Source organism: Eleutherodactylus coqui, chromosome 2 (assembly GCF_035609145.1).
Source record: "Eleutherodactylus coqui strain aEleCoq1 chromosome 2, aEleCoq1.hap1, whole genome shotgun sequence".
In the NCBI taxonomy this organism is placed as follows: domain Eukaryota; kingdom Metazoa; phylum Chordata; class Amphibia; order Anura; family Eleutherodactylidae; genus Eleutherodactylus; species Eleutherodactylus coqui.
Genome location: NC_089838.1, coordinates 230,713,013 through 230,734,840, shown reverse-complemented (window position 1 = coordinate 230,734,840; position 21,828 = coordinate 230,713,013). Strand labels below are relative to the sequence as shown.

The 21,828-nt window shown below is 40.9% G+C and overlaps 1 protein-coding gene across 1 annotated transcript in view; it reads left to right on the top strand.

Annotated features, from left to right (window-relative positions):
• The window catches only part of TNFAIP8L3 (TNF alpha induced protein 8 like 3), an 83,836-nt gene extending 72,357 nt beyond the window's left edge, over window positions 1-11,479 (top strand). Inside the window, exon 2 of the mRNA XM_066592604.1 lies at window positions 8,328-11,479. Coding sequence (XP_066448701.1) covers window positions 8,328-8,890 — 563 coding nt within the window. The 3' untranslated portion in view covers window positions 8,891-11,479. The remainder of the gene's footprint in view (window positions 1-8,327) is intronic.
• The last annotated feature ends 10,349 nt before the right edge of the window (window positions 11,480-21,828 follow it).

Sequence of the window (21,828 nt, the reverse complement as noted above, 5' to 3'; positions counted from 1 at the left end):
GACACAATCTATAGGTAATCAGTTCTCCTTTAATACAAGTACATACTCCATGGCCAGAAGTGTCAGTTCTCCTCAATTATGATCTCTTTTATTGTCATAAAGGAGAAGCAATCGCTGCAAATCACAGGCAAGTTTTCCTGTTGTTATATAGATAAAAGCTTCTTCTCAAAAAGACAGCTGCACAAGCCCGACAACTTCCTGGGAATGAATGTAACATATTTGAAGAGTCTGTTTTGAAAATAGAAATAATTACATGTTTGCCAGTGAAGCCCTTTTCTGGAAACACGTGTTGTACAATGATGGAAAGCTCTCAACAGAGAGAGATGTAACCCTCTCAAAATTGACTGTAATTACAAAGTTATCAGGACAGAGTTTGGTCGGTCACTTTATATTACTGCTGGAAGTGGAGCATAAAATAACATTTAACATGTCTCAATGATTAGTACTGTGCAATCAGGATTATTTATGACTTGTCAAGATGTACAGAGTTTCCTGTCAGCGAGGAGTTAAATTAATATTACATTTTGTTCTTCTGACAGCAAATTAACCAGACATCTGTTCCTCTGTAATAGCTGTCCCGTACTGTCCCATTGGAGAACATACTGTAGTTAATTCTGCTGCGGTTAAAAGTGATGAAAAAATATGCTCATTACCATATTATCTCCGGGCTAAATGTTACAAAAGTAAGCTTCGAAACTTTGGTTTGCACTGGTGTGTGTGTGTGTGTGTGTGTGCGTGCGTGCGTGCGTGCGTGCGCGCGCAATGTGTTCTGCAAGTAAAACCGCAATGCAAGCGTGAAAACCCCATTTTTTGCTCAGTTGCATTACAATGGTCCGTTAGAGGTCCATACAGGGACTGAACTGGATTGATCCCTCTGCAAAAGTCATGCATGCTTAGCGGAGAAAACTGAGGATAAACTGGGAAATGTTTACATTATGTCAGAACGAATCCCAGCAAGATTAGGAGTAAAAAAAAAAAAGGGGGTTGTTAATTCAAGTAATATCTTAAAAATGTCACACTGCTTATGACAAATATTGCTAATTTTATATAGATTTTCATCTTTTTTGCACAGCCGCTACTAGTAACGCTTGTCCCTACACACGCCTTTTTAAAGACAGAATTCAAATTGTATACTAGAATTAATTAATTAAAGAGGTTGTCTGGTTACTAGACCATATTCTCCCTTTACTACCCCCTTTGCTAAATTCTCCTAGCATCAGCCATCAAATCTTGAGCGCCATGGTGTCAAAAATTCGGGAACGTGATGCTGTAACCTCTGATTGGCTGCAGTGGTCACCTGACTTCCAGTGATATGTGTCACAATAAACACCAGGACCTCAGATGGGCTGGATTGTAGCGGCAGGGTACAGGTAAATACGGCACCTCTACTAATTTTAACACCTTGGGCAACAAAGTGGGCACGTTATCCAGTACCCATAGTGAGTCTGCAAAGTGATGATTAAATGCCACATACCGCTTTCTGCTGGGACCTCTGCTGTGTACGCCAACTCTTAAAGGGCACTGTGGCAGTGGAATTGTTACCCTTCCTTTCTCCTGCTACCCAAGCTAGTTATTTACCCTTCAACCATCATTGTAATGCCGGAGCAATAGAATCCTAGGTTCCAAAAGCGTGCAAAAGTGTTTTTATGGTTTCCTGGTAAAGACTCCTCTTGTTCCTGGCCTTGTCTTTCTGTCTGCCTAACCTTCAGCAGCTCTCTGGTTTATCCCACAAATCAAATCCATATGAAATCTCATGCGTGTCTTGGAAGCTTGTGGACAGCACATGCATAAGATTTCATATCTCTCCCTGCATGGAGTGGGAGATGGTGGTAAGTTGGGCAGGTTTATGCTAAAAACTCCCTCCAGAAGAGACTGTCTGGCCTGCCCAATGGACCGGACGGCGTTCATTAGCGTGGGAAGTTGTAAAGCTAATTTTCTGCACGTATAGTTTCTTCTAGAAGCATAACAAACTTCTTGTTGGAAACAGGTGTAATTATGTAGTCTGCTGCTGGGGACCGTTTAGTAGGCTTGAAAGTGCTGACAGGTTCCCTTCAACAGGACTGGTTGGAGACTGTTGGACGGTAACAGTTTTTTTCTGATCGCGTCCGTGCTGGAGTCAGGATAGAACCTAATACCATGGTATCTGTTACTACGCAGAACAAAGTTTATGTAGGAAGTCCAGTTACATTCATGTCGTGAATTGAAAAGGTAAGGCTTCAAAATTGGAGGAGCACCACATGCTAGAGGAAGCTTTAGCTTGCAGTACAGTACACTGGTCACTAGAGGGACAATTAAGAAAAACTGTTTGTGGCTGAAACCCTGCCCAGTTGCTTCAGCCAGTGGTCACATGAACTAGTCGGTAATGTCGGCAAGATCATGCAGCCTTTGGTAGCCGTGGCTGGGTGACAATTTAGTCGAAGGGTTTTTTTGCTGTGTGGGACTGCATGATCAGGGTGCTCAACAGGTAGGCTGTTGTACCACACAAACCCATGTGACTGGCACCTTGTAGAAGCCTTATTTGTTAGCATATATAATACTAAGTATCTACCCCCTTCATACATTGTACTGTAGATGTATAAGTGGATGTTGATTAGTATTTGCACGTGTATAAGGCCTCCGGTATATTTCCTATGTGTGCAAGTCACACCCAAAGGCTTCAGGCATGACTCGAATGTCCATGTGTTCGTTCTCTGATTTTATGGACAGGCAGCACATTGACGTGCATTGCATGTCCTATTTCTTGTCTGGTATATGGATAGTAATGGAACATGCAATTATTTTTTTCACATGGACTATCGATCCACATTTAAAAAAAAAACGGCGTGTATGTCTTTATAGCCCTATAATGGGGCTGTGTGCTGTCCATGGACTAACACGGACAGTACACAGACCCAAATACGGTAAGTGTACCCAGTGCGTAATATTGTGACCAGACTTCATCCTGCAGTGACCTTGTGTGTTAACTTCACTTATCAGTAGGAATGGCTTTTTTAGTGATAATGTGGGTCACCAAGGACTGAATGGAGAGGATTTATGAAACCATACGTCTCAGAACTTTAAAAAGTGTCTGTAAAAGGGAGGTTCTATAAGGAAAAATACACTAAATGTATTAACCCTTTGCAATCCAATTTTGGATTCAGGGTTTCCTAGGGGGCTTTCTCTTTCTGCCATTATACAATGGTGCCATCTGCTGGCTAGAGCCAGTACTGCAGTATGTGACATGCCCGAAAGGCCCCCCCCCCCCCCCCCCGACGACAGAGCGGCCAGTAACCTACAGTAAGAATACCCTGCCAGAGGTCTTCTGACATCGGAGCTGTACAGCCTTCAATCAGAATTTCTTTAGATGTCAGACAGTGGATTGGAAAGGGTTAATGGTGTGCACCATTTTTTACATACAAAATATTGTTGTACAGGACACTAGAAAATGGTGTGTGTAATTTTGATAAATTTGGTATTGGTCTAGTTCTATCTCGTTTAACTTTGCTCCTAGTTATATACTGGCTCCATCATATGCTTTTTGGCTGGGGCAATGACCATAGTATAGACATCGGAGTCCGTACAGACCAAGCACAGTGTAGATACTGTATATAATCACTTCTGACTGGCTCTAATATACAGGTTGGTGATCAGTTAATAACCTTGTTATCTAAACTTCTGGACATTACAGATGCCTCTGCTAAACTGCCACTTATAAACAATCATATAAACTTGTATTTTCCATCATCTTGATGCTTGCTACTTATTGCATTTTGCCCACTGGGTTGTTTCTGGTCTTTAGGTCTCATGTAGCCTAGTTTGTTTGGTTGTCATCGTTGTACAAATGTATCAAATGAGCCGTATGTTTTCTATATTTGTTCTGTCTGGGTTCTGTTTTGCTTTGGATTATTGAAATTTCCACGGTTGATGGTGATTGGTAGTGTATGTGTCCTTGTAATGAAAACCCCTATAGTAGAGCCTGTATAGTTTCCATGACCGATGCTTCAGTGCAGACACTTTCCTAAATGGCAAAATATTGAACTAAACAAAACAATAAAATAATAGCCTAGAAAGTAAATATATGGTGTTAAGTTGGCTCTAGATTATCCTGATCAGGTAAACCGACGCTGTATATGGAACAAGAGCTGGAAATATTTAAGATCACTTTTTAGTCGAACTTTTAAGGAATCCTCGTTTAACAGAGTGTGGGAACTTTTATAAGATCACCATCACGATAAACCTTCCCGCTGCCAGCAACAGGTTGTATATTATCATCACTCTCTTCTTCAGCATTACATTCAGTGGAACTAATATCGTTGCATACAGGAACAGTTTCTTCATGCTCCCTTTCCTCACTAAACTCTCCTTCACCCTCACTGTCCTCCATAATTCACCTTATAATATCTACATCACTTACATGCTTCATCTGCACCATTTTCCTACATACAGAAGCGCGGTCACATAACGCGCGGTCACATGACCTGCCGAGAAATAACCATGTGCTATCTGCTGGCTAAAGCCAGTACTACATGAGGAAAGTCATTGGACAGGCTCTGACAGTGGAGCAGGCAAAAAAAACAGAGAAAACAAACGTGACGGGAGTCTTCAGACATCGGAGTGGTACAGGAAAATCGTGATGTTGGATTTTAAAGGGTTAATAAAATTTATAAGTACCCTTTGTGATTGCAGTTGCACGGTACGTAGAGCTCAGAGGTGCTTTCCATCAACCATTTTACACCAACTGTAGGTAAAATTACAATGTAAGTGCATCGCAGGTACCAAAAACTGCAGCTCCGTAGGTGAACGGCTACTGAACTTGCTGCATAATCTCTGTATGACTACAATGTTTGCACTATGGGAGGGGGTTAATACTTAGACACATCGAGCAAATAATATTCTTGTTGTCCATGCCCCTTCAAGGCTGGAGAAACTTTTTTCTTTCTTTATTCTACATCATAATTCATACATGCAGAAAAGATAATGTTATTCAAGCCGTTGAAAATAATCATTTATTATTTATACAGACAGACACATGTACGTCTAATAACACAAATGGTGCGCCTACGGCCTGGAGTCAGCTCTAGGCGGAAGGAAATATTTTAAACATTCAATGAAAATCAGAAAGGCACATTTATTGTTCCCATATTGGGTTGATTTCATACGTATCAGATTGGTTGCAGAAGGCGGTGGAGCCTGGCCGCAGAGCATGGTGGAAGCTTGAGAGAGGAGCTCCAGACACCAGAATGCCCGTAACCCAATCTACAACAGCTTATCTGCAAGATGGTGAGGACTGGAGGGGAAAAGCCCGGGACAGATCATGGCAGTATAGGACTGCCAGGCAGCAACCTGAGATGGAGAAATCTGTCAGTAAACCGCAGGCAGCTTCTTCAGCACATGGTCCCAAGGTGATACTGACCTCCATCCAGCTCAGCACACTGCATGCGGTGTGGAGGAATCTGAAGCTTACAGTGTTTCTGAAAAGCCAGGAAGTACTGACTCTATCTATCTCAAGGGGTTTCCTAAAAAAAAGCCCTCACAAATGTTTTGGCTCCTATAGCTAGTGAGCTAGCAGAGATCCAAGCAGACATACGTCACATAGGGCAAAGAGTGGAGTCCTTAGAGCAGACACGGCAAGCAGTTAACTACTTCAGTGCTGCTATGGGGGAACATGTGCTCCTGTAAAATGCCCAGGTAAAGCAAGCATAATTCCTACTGGAGGACCAAGAAGATAGGAATAGGAGGAAGAACATAAGAATCAGAGGTCTCCCTGAAATATTTGATCAAGACTCCCTCCCTGCAATGCTGAATGCCATCTTCACTGATTTGGTGGGGCTGCAAAGAGTAGACAAAATAATAGTACACCCAAAGCCTGCTCCAACTGTCCCAGCCTGGACATTATATACTGCCTGCTGAGCTGCATTGATACGGTCCTTATTCTTTCCAAGACCCGAGAACTTGCGCTCTGAAATCCCCCATGAGCCTTCCCGCCCTTATTATAACTATTACAACATTTCCATCAGCTTTCCAATTTTAAAATTAATCCTCTCAAATGTGAGATCTTGGGCATGAATATTCCAGCGGCAGAGAGCGAGACTTTCTATAAACTTTCCATTGAAATGGCACTCCTTGTATGCTACCTAACTAGGTATTAAATTTTCTGCTAACATGGCACAGTGTTTTCCCTCAAGAGTCCTTGGAGCAATTTACATCCCAATTAAAAACCTTAGGTATCCCAATGATCTCCTTGATGCGAAGAAAGAACCTAGTTAAAAATGATATTGTCCGTAAACTAATTTACCTTCTCCAATCCAGTCCTATTAAACTACTGTCTTAATTTTTCAGGAATATCAGAAAACTTTCTCTTCCTCTCTAAGGAAGTCTGTCTTATAATTTACTATGACTCCTTAACTCTATGGGAGGCTTCAGTCTCCTCCCAAATATAGAGCTATCCTATCAATCTTTCTGGCTTTGCCTGCACATGAGACTCTCCCACTCTTTACACACCTATCTTCATACTAAGAAGGCTCTATCCAATTTTAAAACCTCTGACCTATATCCCTATAGAAACCCTCCACTCCAGTTCAAGCACAATTAGACGCTGAATTTGGGGGTGTAATACAGACCTAGAAAATGGAAGACTGTTCATTGATTTTGTTCCAAGAGCTTTTCCCACTTACCCCGGCCCACATGATCCCAGTCTTCGTGACAGCAGATTTTGTTGATCCCTTAGGGCTCGTTCATATGGGCATATGTGTACAATGCTGCGAGTCTCCCACAGCGTTGCACATACTACAGCCCATACGCTCTGCAGCAGAGACCGTGTATGGGCTGCATACAACACTGCGCATGCTCGGGAATCACACCCCCCCCCCCCCCCACTTGATCTCATCTGACCGATCTATATGAATCTCTATAGCTACTTTTGCACTATGACAACAACCTGACAACACCTGCGTTGGTTCTTATTTCCTACGTCTCACCTAGCATTTGTTCTTGTCACTATATTGGTGCATATACTTGCATATACTCATACTGTTTCAGTCCTTTAACTTTTTTACACTATTGCAGTGTACCGAGTACAATGCAATGTTTTTCAAGTAAAGATTTGATGAACAAAAAGATTGGTTGCACAAGTTTTTGTAACAAACATGCCATGTGCGAATTTCTCCTTGTACCCATGGCTGTATTTTTGAATATTTATATGGATTAGTGCGTTTCAAATCAAACATCAATAAATCTTGATCATCCTAGCATAGAAGGTATCACAATTTCCAATGTAACAGAACATACAAATTGAAATTGTATTGTATTACGGATTGCAATCCTTGGTGGCCCAGTGGACTTTTCAAGGTCATTTATTACTATTTTGGTGGCCATTAATGTTTCCTCGCATGCTTTAAGATACACTGATTTAAGTGGTTTACTACTCGATTTGTCCTTTGCCTGTGCGCTTACCCCAAGATCGGGAAGCTATGTTTTGACCTCCACAATTTCGTTTCAGATATGGGAGATACCATATATAATAAAACCATGCAATTTTTGGTGCAACTCAGCTGTAAGGGGAAGGCTGATAAGGTGGTAATTTCTCAAAGACCCTACTAGTGGTTCTACAAAAAAATGCTAAATATTAGAGACTTGATAGATGGACTTGTATTGCAATAGTGTGTCTGAAAAACTTTAACCCAGTTATAAGAGGACTTTAGTTTCACAGACCAGTAATATTGAATAGTTGAGGGATTACGTGCCCATCCCTCTCACTAACTTGCCAGCCTTGGCCAACTTTTTCTTTTGTCCTTTTTTGGGAATTCTTTTGTGTATTTTTTAAATGTAAGGGCTTACTGACTTGTACTTTTTTTTGTTAGTAAGACTCACATGATAACTCTGTATCCTTTTTGTACTTTCTGTACCTTTTTATAAGGTTGATGAAAATTAAGCTTTTTATTCTAAATAAAAAAGTGGAGAGTTTGATGGCTACCTCTAGTACTGCAGGTAATAAAAGGCTTTCTACAGAGCTCCTTGCAGAGCTTGTTTGAGTAAAACACAATAGTAAAAGTCATTGGTAAAATCTGTCACCCTTTCAGAAGTTTTAAAGTCAGAAATCATTATGGAAAGTACATTTTATAATTGTGTCTATTTTAGTTTAGGTGACTTTGTCATTTCAGATAGGGCGCCTCTTTCATGCTTGGTAGAAAAGCCCCCAGTTGCTGACATTTCTCTGCAAATGGTAAATGATGTCCTCTGTGACTTTGTACAGACTACTTGTCCTCGATACAGAATAAATTGTCGAATGTTTTGTTTCGTGTCAAATGTGTTTAATAGACAGTCAATAATGTCTTCTCTTTCATTCACAGGGCCAGAAAATTTCAGCTCGAAGAGCTTTGCAGTACAAGCTCAGAAGAAAATATTGAGCAAAATGGCTACAAAGACGATGGCAAATATGCTTATCGACGATATAAGCAGCGAAATCTTTGATGAGCTTTACAAAGCAACTAAGGAACACGTGAGGAATAAAAAAGAGGCTCACAAAATCCTAAAGGACTTGATCAAGGTTGCTGTAAAAGTTGGCATTCTATATAGGAATAACCAGTTCAGTCCTGAAGAATTGGAAATTGTAGAGAAATTCAGGAAAAAGCTCAACCAGACGGCTATGACAGCTGTCAGTTTTTATGAAGTGGAATACACATTTGATAAAGGTGTTCTTTCTGGACTACTACATGAATGCCAAACCCTACTTCATGAATTGGTACAGCGCCACTTGACGCCAAAATCTCATAGTCGAATCAACAGAGTCTTCAATCATTTTTCAGATGTTGAATTCCTTACTGCCCTTTATAGTCCTGATGGAAGCTGCAGGCCAAACCTCAAAAGGATTTGTGAAGGTGTCAATAAGTTGCTTGATGAAAGAGTTATTTAAAACCTTCTTCTCGTTTTGTTTCTTTCCTGTTTCTGATAGTCTGCTAAAGAATGGCTTTTTCTAGAATGCAGATTGCCATTGACTAGATTCGAGCACAGATGGCTGTATCAGGAATATTTATTTTGGTCTTGGGACATGTTGTGTACTGCATACACTGAATAAGGCCTTCATCCACAACCATTAAACTGTGTATCCTTACATGAACTCCAATGGATGGCATTCAAGAATTCTCGGACTATACATGGGTAATTAAAAAGGAACTAGAGGAACAAGACAGGAGAGAGAACTTGATCTTCCTTTTTCTTCATCGATTTTTGTCAGGTGTTACTGGGCCTTTTTATTCTCAGAGATCTACTTGTGCTTCATACTATGGCCTCATTCATTGCTTATTCGCTCGTATGTTTTTTGGTTAAAGCACCATTTAATAGAGACAAAGCAAAAAGCTGTCTGATTCTCATTAATATGTAACTGTCTATTAAAGACTTCTTCCTATGAAAATGGCATAAATGGACTTAACCTAAAGACAAAAAGGCAGTGTCCTATAGATTTCTTTCAGAGATACTTAACACTTTACCTTGAAGCCTCACCTTCCGTCAATTCCATAAGAGGAAAATTGTTAAATAATGCTAATGGCATCTATTCCTTCAGGAGACGGAGCACGCTGGACCCTTCAGAATGAGTCATTCTTTTTAAGAATTAAAAAAAGTTCAGCAACATGGCCACTAGGTAGCGTTACAAGGCATTCAACCAGTGTTCAGATAGGGGCCTACAGTATTTGAAGGTTTGGGGAAACTCACCAAACTTTACCCAGAACTGGACCTTCACACTTTTTGGGGGTTTTTTTCTTCAAATTTCATTTTTCTACATAAAATTTCTTCACCCTTGTGTTGACAGCAACTGCAAGTTCCCCATAAGAGGGCCAAGGTCTTAAAAGTGTAATGATAATCCACCAATGCTGCCTATTTCCAAGTTGCCATTATTGTCCTATTTTCAAGAATCACTGTAAGGAGTTAAACATAACGTTGTATTGCTGAAATCACCAAGCGCTGTTGATTTTTTTTTTGGTTTGTTTTAAATCAGATATAGTTTTTCTTATTGTGCACTTATAAACACATGTAATACATCACAGACCTCATTGGACATGGACTATAAACCCCATTTCCAGTACAAAAAACAGAGACCACCACTTCCCCCTGAGAGAACAAAAATTACTAAAATAGTAGTACATGTCCCATTAATGCTGGCATCTCCGTATTTAAGAATATGACCCAAGTAGGAATAAAGACAAACGTTCTAGATGAAGCCCTTCACACCTCGTCTGCACATACTCCATTGCAGTATATCCTCCATCTCCCTTAACTCCTCTACAGTCATCCAACCTGACCCAAGTTATATCCATTACAACATTGCAGTAGGGCCCTTAGGTCACAGATTAAATACCGCTATTAAGAATGTGTTGTGCTATTCTCAGTCTCATAAGTGCCAGGGCCCTGGATGCCAGTTCAGGCATAATGATCCATCAATCCCAGTTTCAAATTTTGCAATACAAACCCTTCTCCAACCTTATATGAACTCCTGCACACTAGATGGGTTTGGTTCAATCCAGTGAGCCGCTATTCGTTTCCACGTCTGGTATACCGTGTTTCCCCGATAATAAGCCCTACCCTGATTTTCCGGAAAGGGGTGGTGGCTCAAAATATCAGCCCTACCCACACTACATGTAAAAAAAAAAATCCAAAACAATACTCACCTAGCAGACAGCGTTCGGGTCCCTCGCGCTGGGCTGCGGCAGGCTTCTGTGTCCTTCAACACGCCAATGCCAGTTCTTCCTAATAGTGGGGATTGAATACCACATTTTTTAAGCAAGCTAATGCTCTGATTGGTTAATCGAACGCTGCGTCAGCCAATGAAAGACGGCGATCGATTAACCGATCAGAACCATTCAATGATGTCATTCAATGAATGGCTGTGATTGGTTAATGGAGCACCGGCTTCCATCGGCTGACGTGGTGCTTAATTAACCAATCGGAGCATTAGCTTGCTCTTCTATTATGCCTAATAAACATATTTTAGGTTCTGCCAGGATAGTAGTTAAGAGCACCCTTCTAATAATTACCAACATTTTGGAGGAGATTTATGAAACGGTCTTAATTGCCCGTAGTGACCAATCACCGTGCAGCTTTCATTTTGTATTCTGCTTTGGTAAAATGAAAAGTGTGCTGTGATTGGTTGCAAAGGGAAACTAAGACCGTTTTTCTTAGACCATTTCATAACTGCCCTATCATTCCAAAATGGGCCTAACCTCGAACATTCCCACATCATGTGTAAAAAGTTGTCATCCGTTATGCCACATCTCTGACAGCGGGAGCAATTTTATGTAACAATAAAAGTGTTTTTATAAACCTGGTGAACAAAGTAAATGTGTGACAATTGTACGGAGACAACCCATGTTGGAAGCTGCACATACAGGAAGTGGCCATTGGAATCCCCAGAGATTGCTGTAGAGACCTATTGAAAAGAGACATTTGACTGCATTCATGGTAGATGTAGTGTTGCAAACAAAAGTGCGGTCTGAGCTCCCCTACAGCTACTAGCGTACATGACAAGTCATATGTAATATGTTCTACTTCCAATTCAAAATCCTTTATTTGCAAATCTATCCAGCCATGGCATATTGTGAACCGGGGCTCATGTCACATGGTTTTGTAAAATGTTAGATTTCCAGTGCGGATATGTTTCATATAGACTATTTATTCTTCCAGTATTGACAGTTGATATACTATCACTGTGCTTCAAAATATTATTATGGACTTGTCAATTGCAAATGTAACCAGTTTGTAGAAGGTCTCATGCACATCAGCGTCGGAGGTCCCAGCAGAGAATGCTGTAATTTGTCCTGTAAAATATGAGCCAGGAAGAAACAGAATGAACCCCATTATAGGCAATAGGGTCCATTCAGCTTCGTTCGGCTCCATTATAAGGCAGATTCATTTGGCTAGGTTTGCCGTTTTTCCTGTTGCCCAAACTGACCTGGAAAACAAAAAGTCCCTAGTGGTGATTTGAACAAACCCTAACACCGGAAACCTATTCTGAACAGACATTTGTATATGGTTTATGAGAGCCCAATTATTATCAAAGGAAGAATAGACAGGACAGGCCTTGAGTGTATATGGCCACCGAGTTCAGCCTATAACCCCCCCTCCATCCCTTCCAATGCTGATCCAGAGGACAGCAGAAAAAAATCACAATGAGTTAGAAGCCAATTTACCTAATTTAGGGGAAATTCCTGACTCCAATCTGAATAATCCCCGGATCACCGACCCTTCTGAAGTTATTAATGATTGTAACATATAATATTGTATCGCTCAGGAAAGGCAAGCAGGCCCCTCTTGAACTCTCTTAATGAGTTCACCATCACCACCTCCTCAGGCATAGAGTTCCATAGTCTCACTGCTCTTACAGTAAAGAACCCCCTTCTGTGTTGGTGTAGAAACCTTCTTTCCTCTAGACGTAGAGGGCGCCCCCCTGTTACAGTCACAGTCCTGGGTATAAAGAGATGATGGGAGAGACCTCTGTATTATCCCCTGTTATATTTATACATGGTTATTAGGTCGTCCCTCGCTGTCTTTTTTTTCTAAACTAAATAATCCCAATTTTGATAACATTTTCGTCATGTGCCCCTAGGTCTCTTTTGATGCACCCCATGATCCTATTTGCCTTGGCAGCAGCTGCCTGACACTGGTTGCTCCAGTTAAGCTTACAGTTAACTAAAATCCCCAACTCCTTTTCCATGTCAGTGTTCCCCAGTGGTTTCCCATTTAGTGTGTAAAGGTGATATGTATTTCCTATGTCCATGTGCAGAACCTTACATTTATAAGTTACACCTTATTTGCCACTTTTTTACCCTCAAGATCCTCTTGCAATCTCCTTGCGTCCTCTCATGTTAATATCTTTACATAGCTTTGTATTATCTGCAAAAATTTTATATTTTGCTGTACAAACCTTCTACCAGGTCATTAATACATATATTAAAAAGAATAGGGCCCAATACTGCCCTGTGGTACCCCACTAGTAACGGTGACCCAATCAGAGTATGTACCATTAATAATGACCCTCTGCTTTATACCAACCTTTTTATGCAGCACAGTATCAAACGCTTTGGAAAAGTCCAGATACACAAGATCCAATGACTCTCCCGGTCCAGTTTAGAACTTACCTCCTCGTAGAAGCTGATCAGGTTGGTTTGACAGGAGCGGCCTATCATAAACCCATGCTGATACAGAGTTATACGGCTATTTTCCCTTGAGGTACTCAAATTACATGAAAAATCGGGTACCATATATAACTTTTTATAGATGTGGAGAATGGGGCACTTAAAAGAAACCTTTCACCGGGTTCATGCTGCATGAACCTGGGACAAGAATGCCCATTGCCCCCATGTATGTGCTGTTCTGAAACGTTGTGGCATTTCAGAACAAACAAATTTTGAAGTTTAACTTGGAACTGAGCTCCGAGTCAGAGGTGTGCCGTGCCGGCCTCTTCCTGGCTACAGCATGTTGATTGAATATGCTCTCCCTAAGGGGAAAGCGCTGTGAGTTACCCTGTTGCGGGCGGGGAGAGGCCATCATGGAACGCCTCTTTGACTTGGAGCTTTACTCCAAACTTCAAAGTATGTTTATTCTGAAATGCTGTGGTATATATTCTTTTGTTGATCAGTATTGGCTCTTATAAACCACAGGCATTGTGCGAAAACCAGGAAAACTAATTTTGTAAACTGTTTGTCTCCCACTGACACTTTTGTTATGTGGCACTTGTATTGACGTTTTTCACAGATCTGTACATACAGATCAGATATTTTTTTAATTCTACATTTAGAAGTATACTCCCATGGCAATCACTGCAGTATAGCACTGCATGGTACATGGGGTGTGTATAAAGGTAAATGAAAAAGCTTCATGCACATAGGTGGTGTCACATTAACCCTGTATTACGGATCCATAACACTAAGAATTGTTACATGTACAGGATACCTTGGGTTTATGCTGTTATAGTCCACACCTCCTTATATCTGGGGTTACCAGTTTATTCAGCAGCTGCAATTTGAACAGGACTCTCTGTATGTAAATACCATGAAAGTTGCATAAAAATATTGTTTTCACTTTCTGTAGAGAAAAACAGTCAAATGTATTTTTTTAAATTCTATGAGTGAGTAGAAACCTTCCTGTTGTACATCCAGAGGCTAAGCCCGTACTAACCCAGACTGCTGTTAGTTTCCTACTGTTCTAGACAATCCTCTGTGAGCTAAATAACGCAGATCATTTTCCTGGCCGGGTAGTTCGTTACAATGTATAAGGGAAATGTATTAAGTCCAAGCTGTTTAGCTGACAGAGAATTGTCTAGACCAGATACCACAGATGGAAACTCCTACTGGTTTGGGGCGTAAACAAGAACATTCCCTTTCATTTAGAATTAAGGCGCCTGTAACACAGTGACTATTACAAGGAGCAAATTCAAAGGATAGTCATTCAGTGTAAACATGGCTACTGATCGCGACTGTTCACATAGGCGCAGGACACAGCTGTACCGCGAGTTAAAAGACTATATAGCCCAATTCGTCCCTTTTGAAATTGCGCAGTGTATTGGGTGGGTCTCCTATGGGGCCTTTGGTGTGCAAATGCACACTATTATAGACCATGCTGCTCTTTTTATCCACATTTTGCATGCGCAAAACTGAAGATGAGAATACACCAATTGAATGGGTTCTATTCTTTGTGCATTGCGCGAGCAGATATATCCGTGTGAGTCCACCTTTAGCGGCTGTATAGCATAACCACACCCACCCAATACTATATGGCTATCTAATCCTCTTTCTTAGTAGCTGCTTGTCCCCCTCACTGCTGATAAGAGCAGAAAATTCACCTTGAGTGAATTACTTCCCTCTGTAATACAGATGGTCCCCGACTTGCGAACAGGTTCCGTTCCAGGAGCCTGTTCGCAAGTCCATTTTGTTCGCACGTCGAACAAATGTTTGTATGGAGCGGGATTGCGGGGGGATCCCGCTCCATACAACGTCGGGTGCAGGCTGTTCTTACAGCTGGCACCCGGCGGCAGCAGTTCCGACGAGCCGCGCCGCCTGTCAGAGCGGTATTTAAAGTGTTAACAGTTCCGACAGCGGTATTTAAAGTGTTAACAGTTCTGACGAGCGGCGCGGCTCGTTGGAACTGCTGCCGCCGGGTGCATAGTTAACTTTTCCACACTCCCCTCTGTGGCAGCACATGGTCCTGTCTTCTCTCCTGTAATTTTACATTGCTTCTTCCCAGATCATACCAACAACTTGTTGACCTCACAGCAATTCGTTTTTTAAATCCACCCCCTCAATATGGCAGAAGGATACAAGAATTACATTTATTATACTTCTATGTAGAATCTCAAGAGTCTGTCCTTGAGACCTGACTTCAATGACTCTGGCTGTACAGACACACAATTTGCTCTTCTTACTGGAATGCAGGCAATTGTGCAGTTTGGTGGACAGTTTGTTACTGTATCGTGGGCGCTGGTTGACTTTTTTTATTATTAAAAGTCACATTAAGGCTGGGTGCACACTTCCCATGTGCGAGTTATGCCTAAGCGGCTCGGGCGCAAATCGCATCAGACTGCACATGGACACCAATCCCTGTCCTGTCTGATTTACACAGAGGCACCACATTGACATGAATTTGCGATGCGGTTTTTCAAGCGGAGCATCAATTTGCATGAAAAATGGCTTCAATGGGGCCATGTGCTGGCTGCGGATAACACAAACTGCACACAGCCACAAATACACAAGTGTGCTGGAGCCCAAATTAGAAATCTATTTTATCCTTTAGAGCAGGGGTGCATAACCGGTGGACCTGGAGCCACATGCAGCCCAAGATGCCCTTCTGTTCAACCATCTGGTCACAGACATTGCTTGCTGTGTCCGCTCACATGAACTATATATGTATGTGCAGTGACTTCTTTGGGATCTCTTAGCTACATCAATATTTTTTGTGCTACTTTGGCTAATAGGAGAGCGGACTTAAGGCAGCATAGTCTGAGAGATCTGCTGCAAAACTAAGCTCCACTTTCACTAAATGGATGCAAAATCGGGCAGCTTTAGAACAAAGCTTCATTACCAGTTTTGCTGTTTTCACTTTTCTTTATTTTTTTTTAGTGCAATCTCCCATAGTTACTTGGAAACCGTCAATAAGAAGGCTATAAGGATCTTACTCTCTCTTCTTTTGATTTAATACTTTGAGTGCATAAAGCTGTAGAGCTGTGAATGCTCGGGGATCTACTGATTCATTGCAGTGTCCTTCTGGTTATAAACAACTTTCCATAAATCAATGGTACACGTAAATACAAAAAGTTTCTTATAATGCAGTGTTTCCCAACTCCAGTCCTCAAGGAGCCCCAACAGGTCATGTTTTCAGGATTTCCCCAGTATTCACCACAGGTGATGGAATAATTGCTTGATTAGAAAAAAATGGATTTTCCATCTCCCCCCCCCAGTGCTTGATTCACACATTTTCGGTAGTACTGTTTAAGAGGCTCCTTGCTACTGCTTACCCCTTAGAGTAAGCTACAGCGAGGTAGGGGAGCACAGTTTTCTCTTCTCTTGGTGTATGAGAGATGACATAGCAACTAGTTTCCTGTTCCCTCCTTACCTCTACATAGGCTTCTATTGCCAACTGCAACCTTTTATCTAGTTTAAGTGAAATGGCAGCTCCTGTTTGCTCTACAGATTTTATCAGTGCATTCTGATATGTGAACAATTAAGGAGGCGATTGGAAAGACTAGAGGATCCTCATAAGTACAGGATGAGACATTTTTCTCTAACCAGCTCTATCACAAAGATTATAGTCGATTTATTGCAAGTTGTTTATAATTGTAGGTATAGGTTATCACAAAATAAAAGTTCTGCTGTTGATTAACAATTAATCTGTTAATATAAATCCACTGTCTCATTTATTGGTTCATTACTTTTGCTTTCATCTAAAAACTACATAAAAAGCAAGAACCTGGAATATATTTCCCCATTACTACACAGACACATAATTAGATCAACTAACAGCAGCTTTACTGATGGTTTCCAGATACCAGGACTTTTTTTTTTTAAAGTTACTATAAAAAATTTGAAATTTGTAAGTGAAAACTTCCATTTCACTTATTACAGCGATACCAGATGTTATATTTACCAACACTATAACCAATCACCAATTTACAGGAATACCTTTGTGTGCCTTTTTTATTACCTTTGGGAGATCCACCATCTTTTCCGTAAAAAGTTCTGATGCAATTGATCCTTTTACTCATCAATACCCAATTTCCTCATTCTCATGTAATCACATACACGGCACTGGGTGACTGTTTCAAAGGCAGGTAAAGAGGCATGTCTATTGCAAAGCATGAAGAATTAGTTTGAACTGAAAGCATGAGGGACGTGAAGTGTGCTGAACAACATAGTTTTTGCAGTTTTATATATACAGAATCTACATAATATCGAGAAACTCTATAGCAATTAGGATAGCTGACCTAGCACCTACTATGAGTTTCAACAACTAAGGGCTTAAACAGACGGGCACATGCAGTAATGCACTTGCCGCTACAAAGTCTATTAGCGCTTGAACCAATGTTTTTTTTTCTTGGACTGTTCAAACTCTGCACTAGTGCATGCAAGTTTGAGAAAAAAAAACTGGGAAGATAAGTCCTGCCCTATATTTATCACACATAGAAAAACTATTTGCAACACAAATAGGACTTTCCCTAGTATAGTATTAACACGTGAGAATCCCCCTGGTGAAAATAAAACCATTGAAATCAATGGTTTCAGTTCTACCCGATTTGCGGTCAAAATTTCTTGGCCGCAAAATGGGACAAAATCACGATATCTGGAGAAACCCATAGATTTATTTTTGGAAGGTGGGGGAAGGGGTGGAGGTGCAATTCATGGAGGCTATGAATTATGACACGAGGAGCCCCATGGTTTACTCTACTGTCTACATTGTCCCACTTTGGAGGTGGCACTTTTAACAGTATCCTTGTACAGTAACATCAGCTGAAAATTATAGTTCTACTGGGACAAGCTGGACTTGCGGTGAATAGAATCATAGAATAGTAGAGTTGGAAGGGACCTCCAGGGTCATCTGGTCCAACCCCCCCTGCTCAGTGCAGGATTCACTAAATCATCCCAGACAGATGTTTGTCCAGCCTTTGTTTGAACACTTTCATTGAAGGAGAACTCGACACCTCCCGTGGTAACCTGTTCCACTCATTGATCACCCTTACTGTCACAAAGTTTTTTCTAATATCTAATCTGTGTCGCCTCCCTTTCAGTTTCATCCCATTGCTTCTGGTCTTTCCTTGTGCAAATGAGAAAAAGGCTGATCCCTCTGCACTGTGACAACCCTACAGATATTTGTAGACCGCTATTAAGTCTTCTCTCAGCCTTCTTTTTTGCAAGCTAAACCTTTCCAGATCATTTAACCGTTCCTCATAGGACAAGATTTGCAGACCGCTCACCATCTTGGTAACTCTGAACTTGGTCCAGTTTATCTGTCTTTTTTTTTTTTAAAGTGGGGTGCCAAGAACTGGATACAGTATTCCAGATGAGGTCTGACTAAGGAAGAGCAGTGGGGGGAAATGACCTCACAGGTTCTAGACTCTATGCTTCTCTTAATACATCCCAGAACTGCGTTTGCCTTTTTGGCTGCTGCATCACATTGTTGACTCATGTTCAGTCTGTGATCTATTAATATACCCAAATCTTTTTCACATGTGCTGCTGCTTAGCCCAATTCCTCCCATCCTGTGTGTGTTTTTTTTCCTCATTTTTCTTCCCCAGATGTAGAACTTTGCATTTCTCCTGGTTAAATACCATTCTGTTAGTTACCACCCACTGTTCAAGCTTTTCTAGATGTTTTTAAATACTCTCTTCCTCTCTTCCCTTGTGTTAGCCATCTCTCCTAGCTTTGTTTTGTCAGCAAATTTGATCATTTTTCCATCAATTCCCTCCTCCAGATCATTTATAAAAATGTTGAACAACACTGGGCTCAGGACAGAGCCTTGTGGTACCCCACTTGATACATTCTTCCACTTGGATGTGCAGCCATTTATGACCACTCTTTCAGTACGATCACTCAGCCAGTTCTAAATCCACCTAACAGTTGCCTTGTCAATCCCATAGTTGGTCATTTTTTCAATAAGCATGGTATGAGATACTTTGTCAAATGCATTACTAAAGTCAAGATATACCTATATCCACCGCATTTCCCTGATCAACCCAGTCATTGATACTGTCATAGAAGGAAATTAGATTTGACTGGCATGACTTGTTTTTTACAAACCCATGCTGGTTCTGGTTAATTATTCCATTTTTAACCAAGTACTTGCATACATGCGATTTTAATAATTTTTTCAAAGATCTTTACCGCTATAGAAGTCAGGCTCACAGGCCTGTAGTTTCCTGGATCCACCCTCTTTCCTTTTTTGAAGATAGGGACATTTGCCATTTTCCAGTCTTTTGGGACTCCTTCTGTTCTCTAGGAATTTTCAAGATTATGGCAAGTGGTTCAGCAATTACCGCTGCTGCTTCCTTTAGTATCCCAGGATGTAATTCATCTAGACCTTGAGACTTGAATTCATTTAAGATAGCAGATCAAAGGAAGCTAAATGAATGATTGCCCATGTAATACATGAGCAGAACTGGCAGTTGTGCAAAAACGACGGCCGTTTGAAAGAGCCCTTATAATAAGGTACCTCTCTAATCACATCAGATAGGTGACTTAATAACCATGTGTGTCATTCATGTACCGCATCCAGTACGTCAGGCAGTGTGTTGTTACCTTTACCTTTATACAGGGCAATTATCGCCTGACTAATGCTTGAAACTGCAATTTTCAGCGATAGCGGAACTTCGTGCACATAGCCATCAACCAGTCATAGAGCAAGAAATCAATTAGCAGTCTCAGGTTGCTTTGTTTCATCTCACTAAAACAAAGCGACTTCTTGCTCAGTGTAAACAGGAGTCGTTCAATCTTTGAACTACCACCTGCTCAATGTGAATGGAGGCACATCTCTGGAGGAGACCTCAGACGCAGTCTGTCTCCATTCACTAAACAACTATCACTGCTGAGTGAAAGTACAGAAGCAATGGTCATGGGGAAGACGGTCGGCACTTATGCTGTCCCATGTTAAGGTATCTTTAGACTGGAATAGACCAGTGTGGCGTCAGGCCTAAACATGGTGGATCTCAATGTCTTCTGGCTCCGGGATATACAGCGTTCATAATTTTAGCTGGTCAATATTACCTACATGTTTGAGCTGCTATTTTAAGGAAGCCTTCACCTTAATCTGGATATGTAAATGTTATACGACAAATGCAAAATGTTTTAAAGTCTAGCTCCTCTGAACACCATATCTATCTTCCAGTTTTCATGTACAATGGTCAGAAGCAGAACTTCCTTCAATTATTTGTTTCCTTGTATGATCTGTATGTAAGAATTTGCTGCAATATGTTTCTGATGGTTATAAATATATAGTATGCAGTTTGTTAAACACTGGCCATACAATCTTCTTTCATTTTTAAATGTATAATATAAGCTTAGAATAGCTGCAGGTATCATTCATGAGGAATGAATTTGGCTTTTGGCCCCCAGAGCTAGTTCTCTGTCCAAGTTGCATTGAGTTTAACAAATGCTAAGAATCTATTCTTTCCTGAAGGTTATGCGGCCTCTAAAGCAGCATTTGGGGTCATCAGAAGCCGTCACTAAGTCCAACTAAAAATCTATCATCAGACCAGTTTCACATAAGTATATTAAAGGCGCACTTATACACCAGCAGTGTAGACAAGCCTTCAGGCCTAACTGTGGTTCTACTGACCAAACTCGCAGCATTATAGATCCCTATGATGCTCTGAGTTCACATTAGTAGACCTGTGATCAGGCTGGGACACTTGCCCATAAGATGCTCTTGTGAAACTGGCCTAACCTTGCACGATTGACTAGTTCATCTTATTATGCTCCAGTGAAGATCCAGAGGAAGGAAACTCGAAGCCTTGAGGTAATACCAATGGCATATAAGAGAAGATGTCATGTTACCACTTGCATAACACTATTTACCCGAGATGCCGTTTTTGGACAGCAGGGATACAATATAATGGGTGAGATATGAATGTTCCCAGAAAACCTTACATGTCATCATTGAACTACTGTACGATCCAGGAAGGAATGTCTTCAATGTCTTATAGGCCTGATGCGTAATGAAATTTGTGAAGACACAGTAGCAATGTTAGCCATAGCAAGCATTCAGGTAACTACTTTATAGCCAACTGCAAAACTCACACCAGGAATCTCAGTTGCGATTGACAAAACCTGCAGTAGTGTTTTTAAATATATTCTTATTATTCTAGGTGAGGCCTTATGTTTTTATACACCATGAAGATATACAACATGTGGAACTACAGGGCTTTTGCCCATGATTTGTTTTCAGCAAATTGGTAACAACTTTCAACACAAACAATAAACTATTTGCCCCCCTCTAGCTGCCCTTATGTATTGCTTGTTTGTCATGCTCAGTGGTTTCAATATTAACAAACTGTAAAATTAAAGTGAACCAGAAGTAATTGTATAACAGGTTTTTCCATTACTGCTCTATTGATATAAGGAACAAAAGTTATCAAACACCTATATAGAATCCTGCGCTCCGCACCTCACTTGTTGCATTGATTGTTCCACTGTATGATCTATTCTCTCACTTTGTAATTAAAATACATTGTTTTTCAGTCAGCAGCTCTCCTTATTGATTCTACACCTTTTAAGACAATTGTGTAAAGACTGAAACAAACAAGAAGTAGACTCCTTCATCTTCATTCTACCACCAGTGCTGGATTCATTAGTAAAGACAGCTCCAATGCAGTAAACA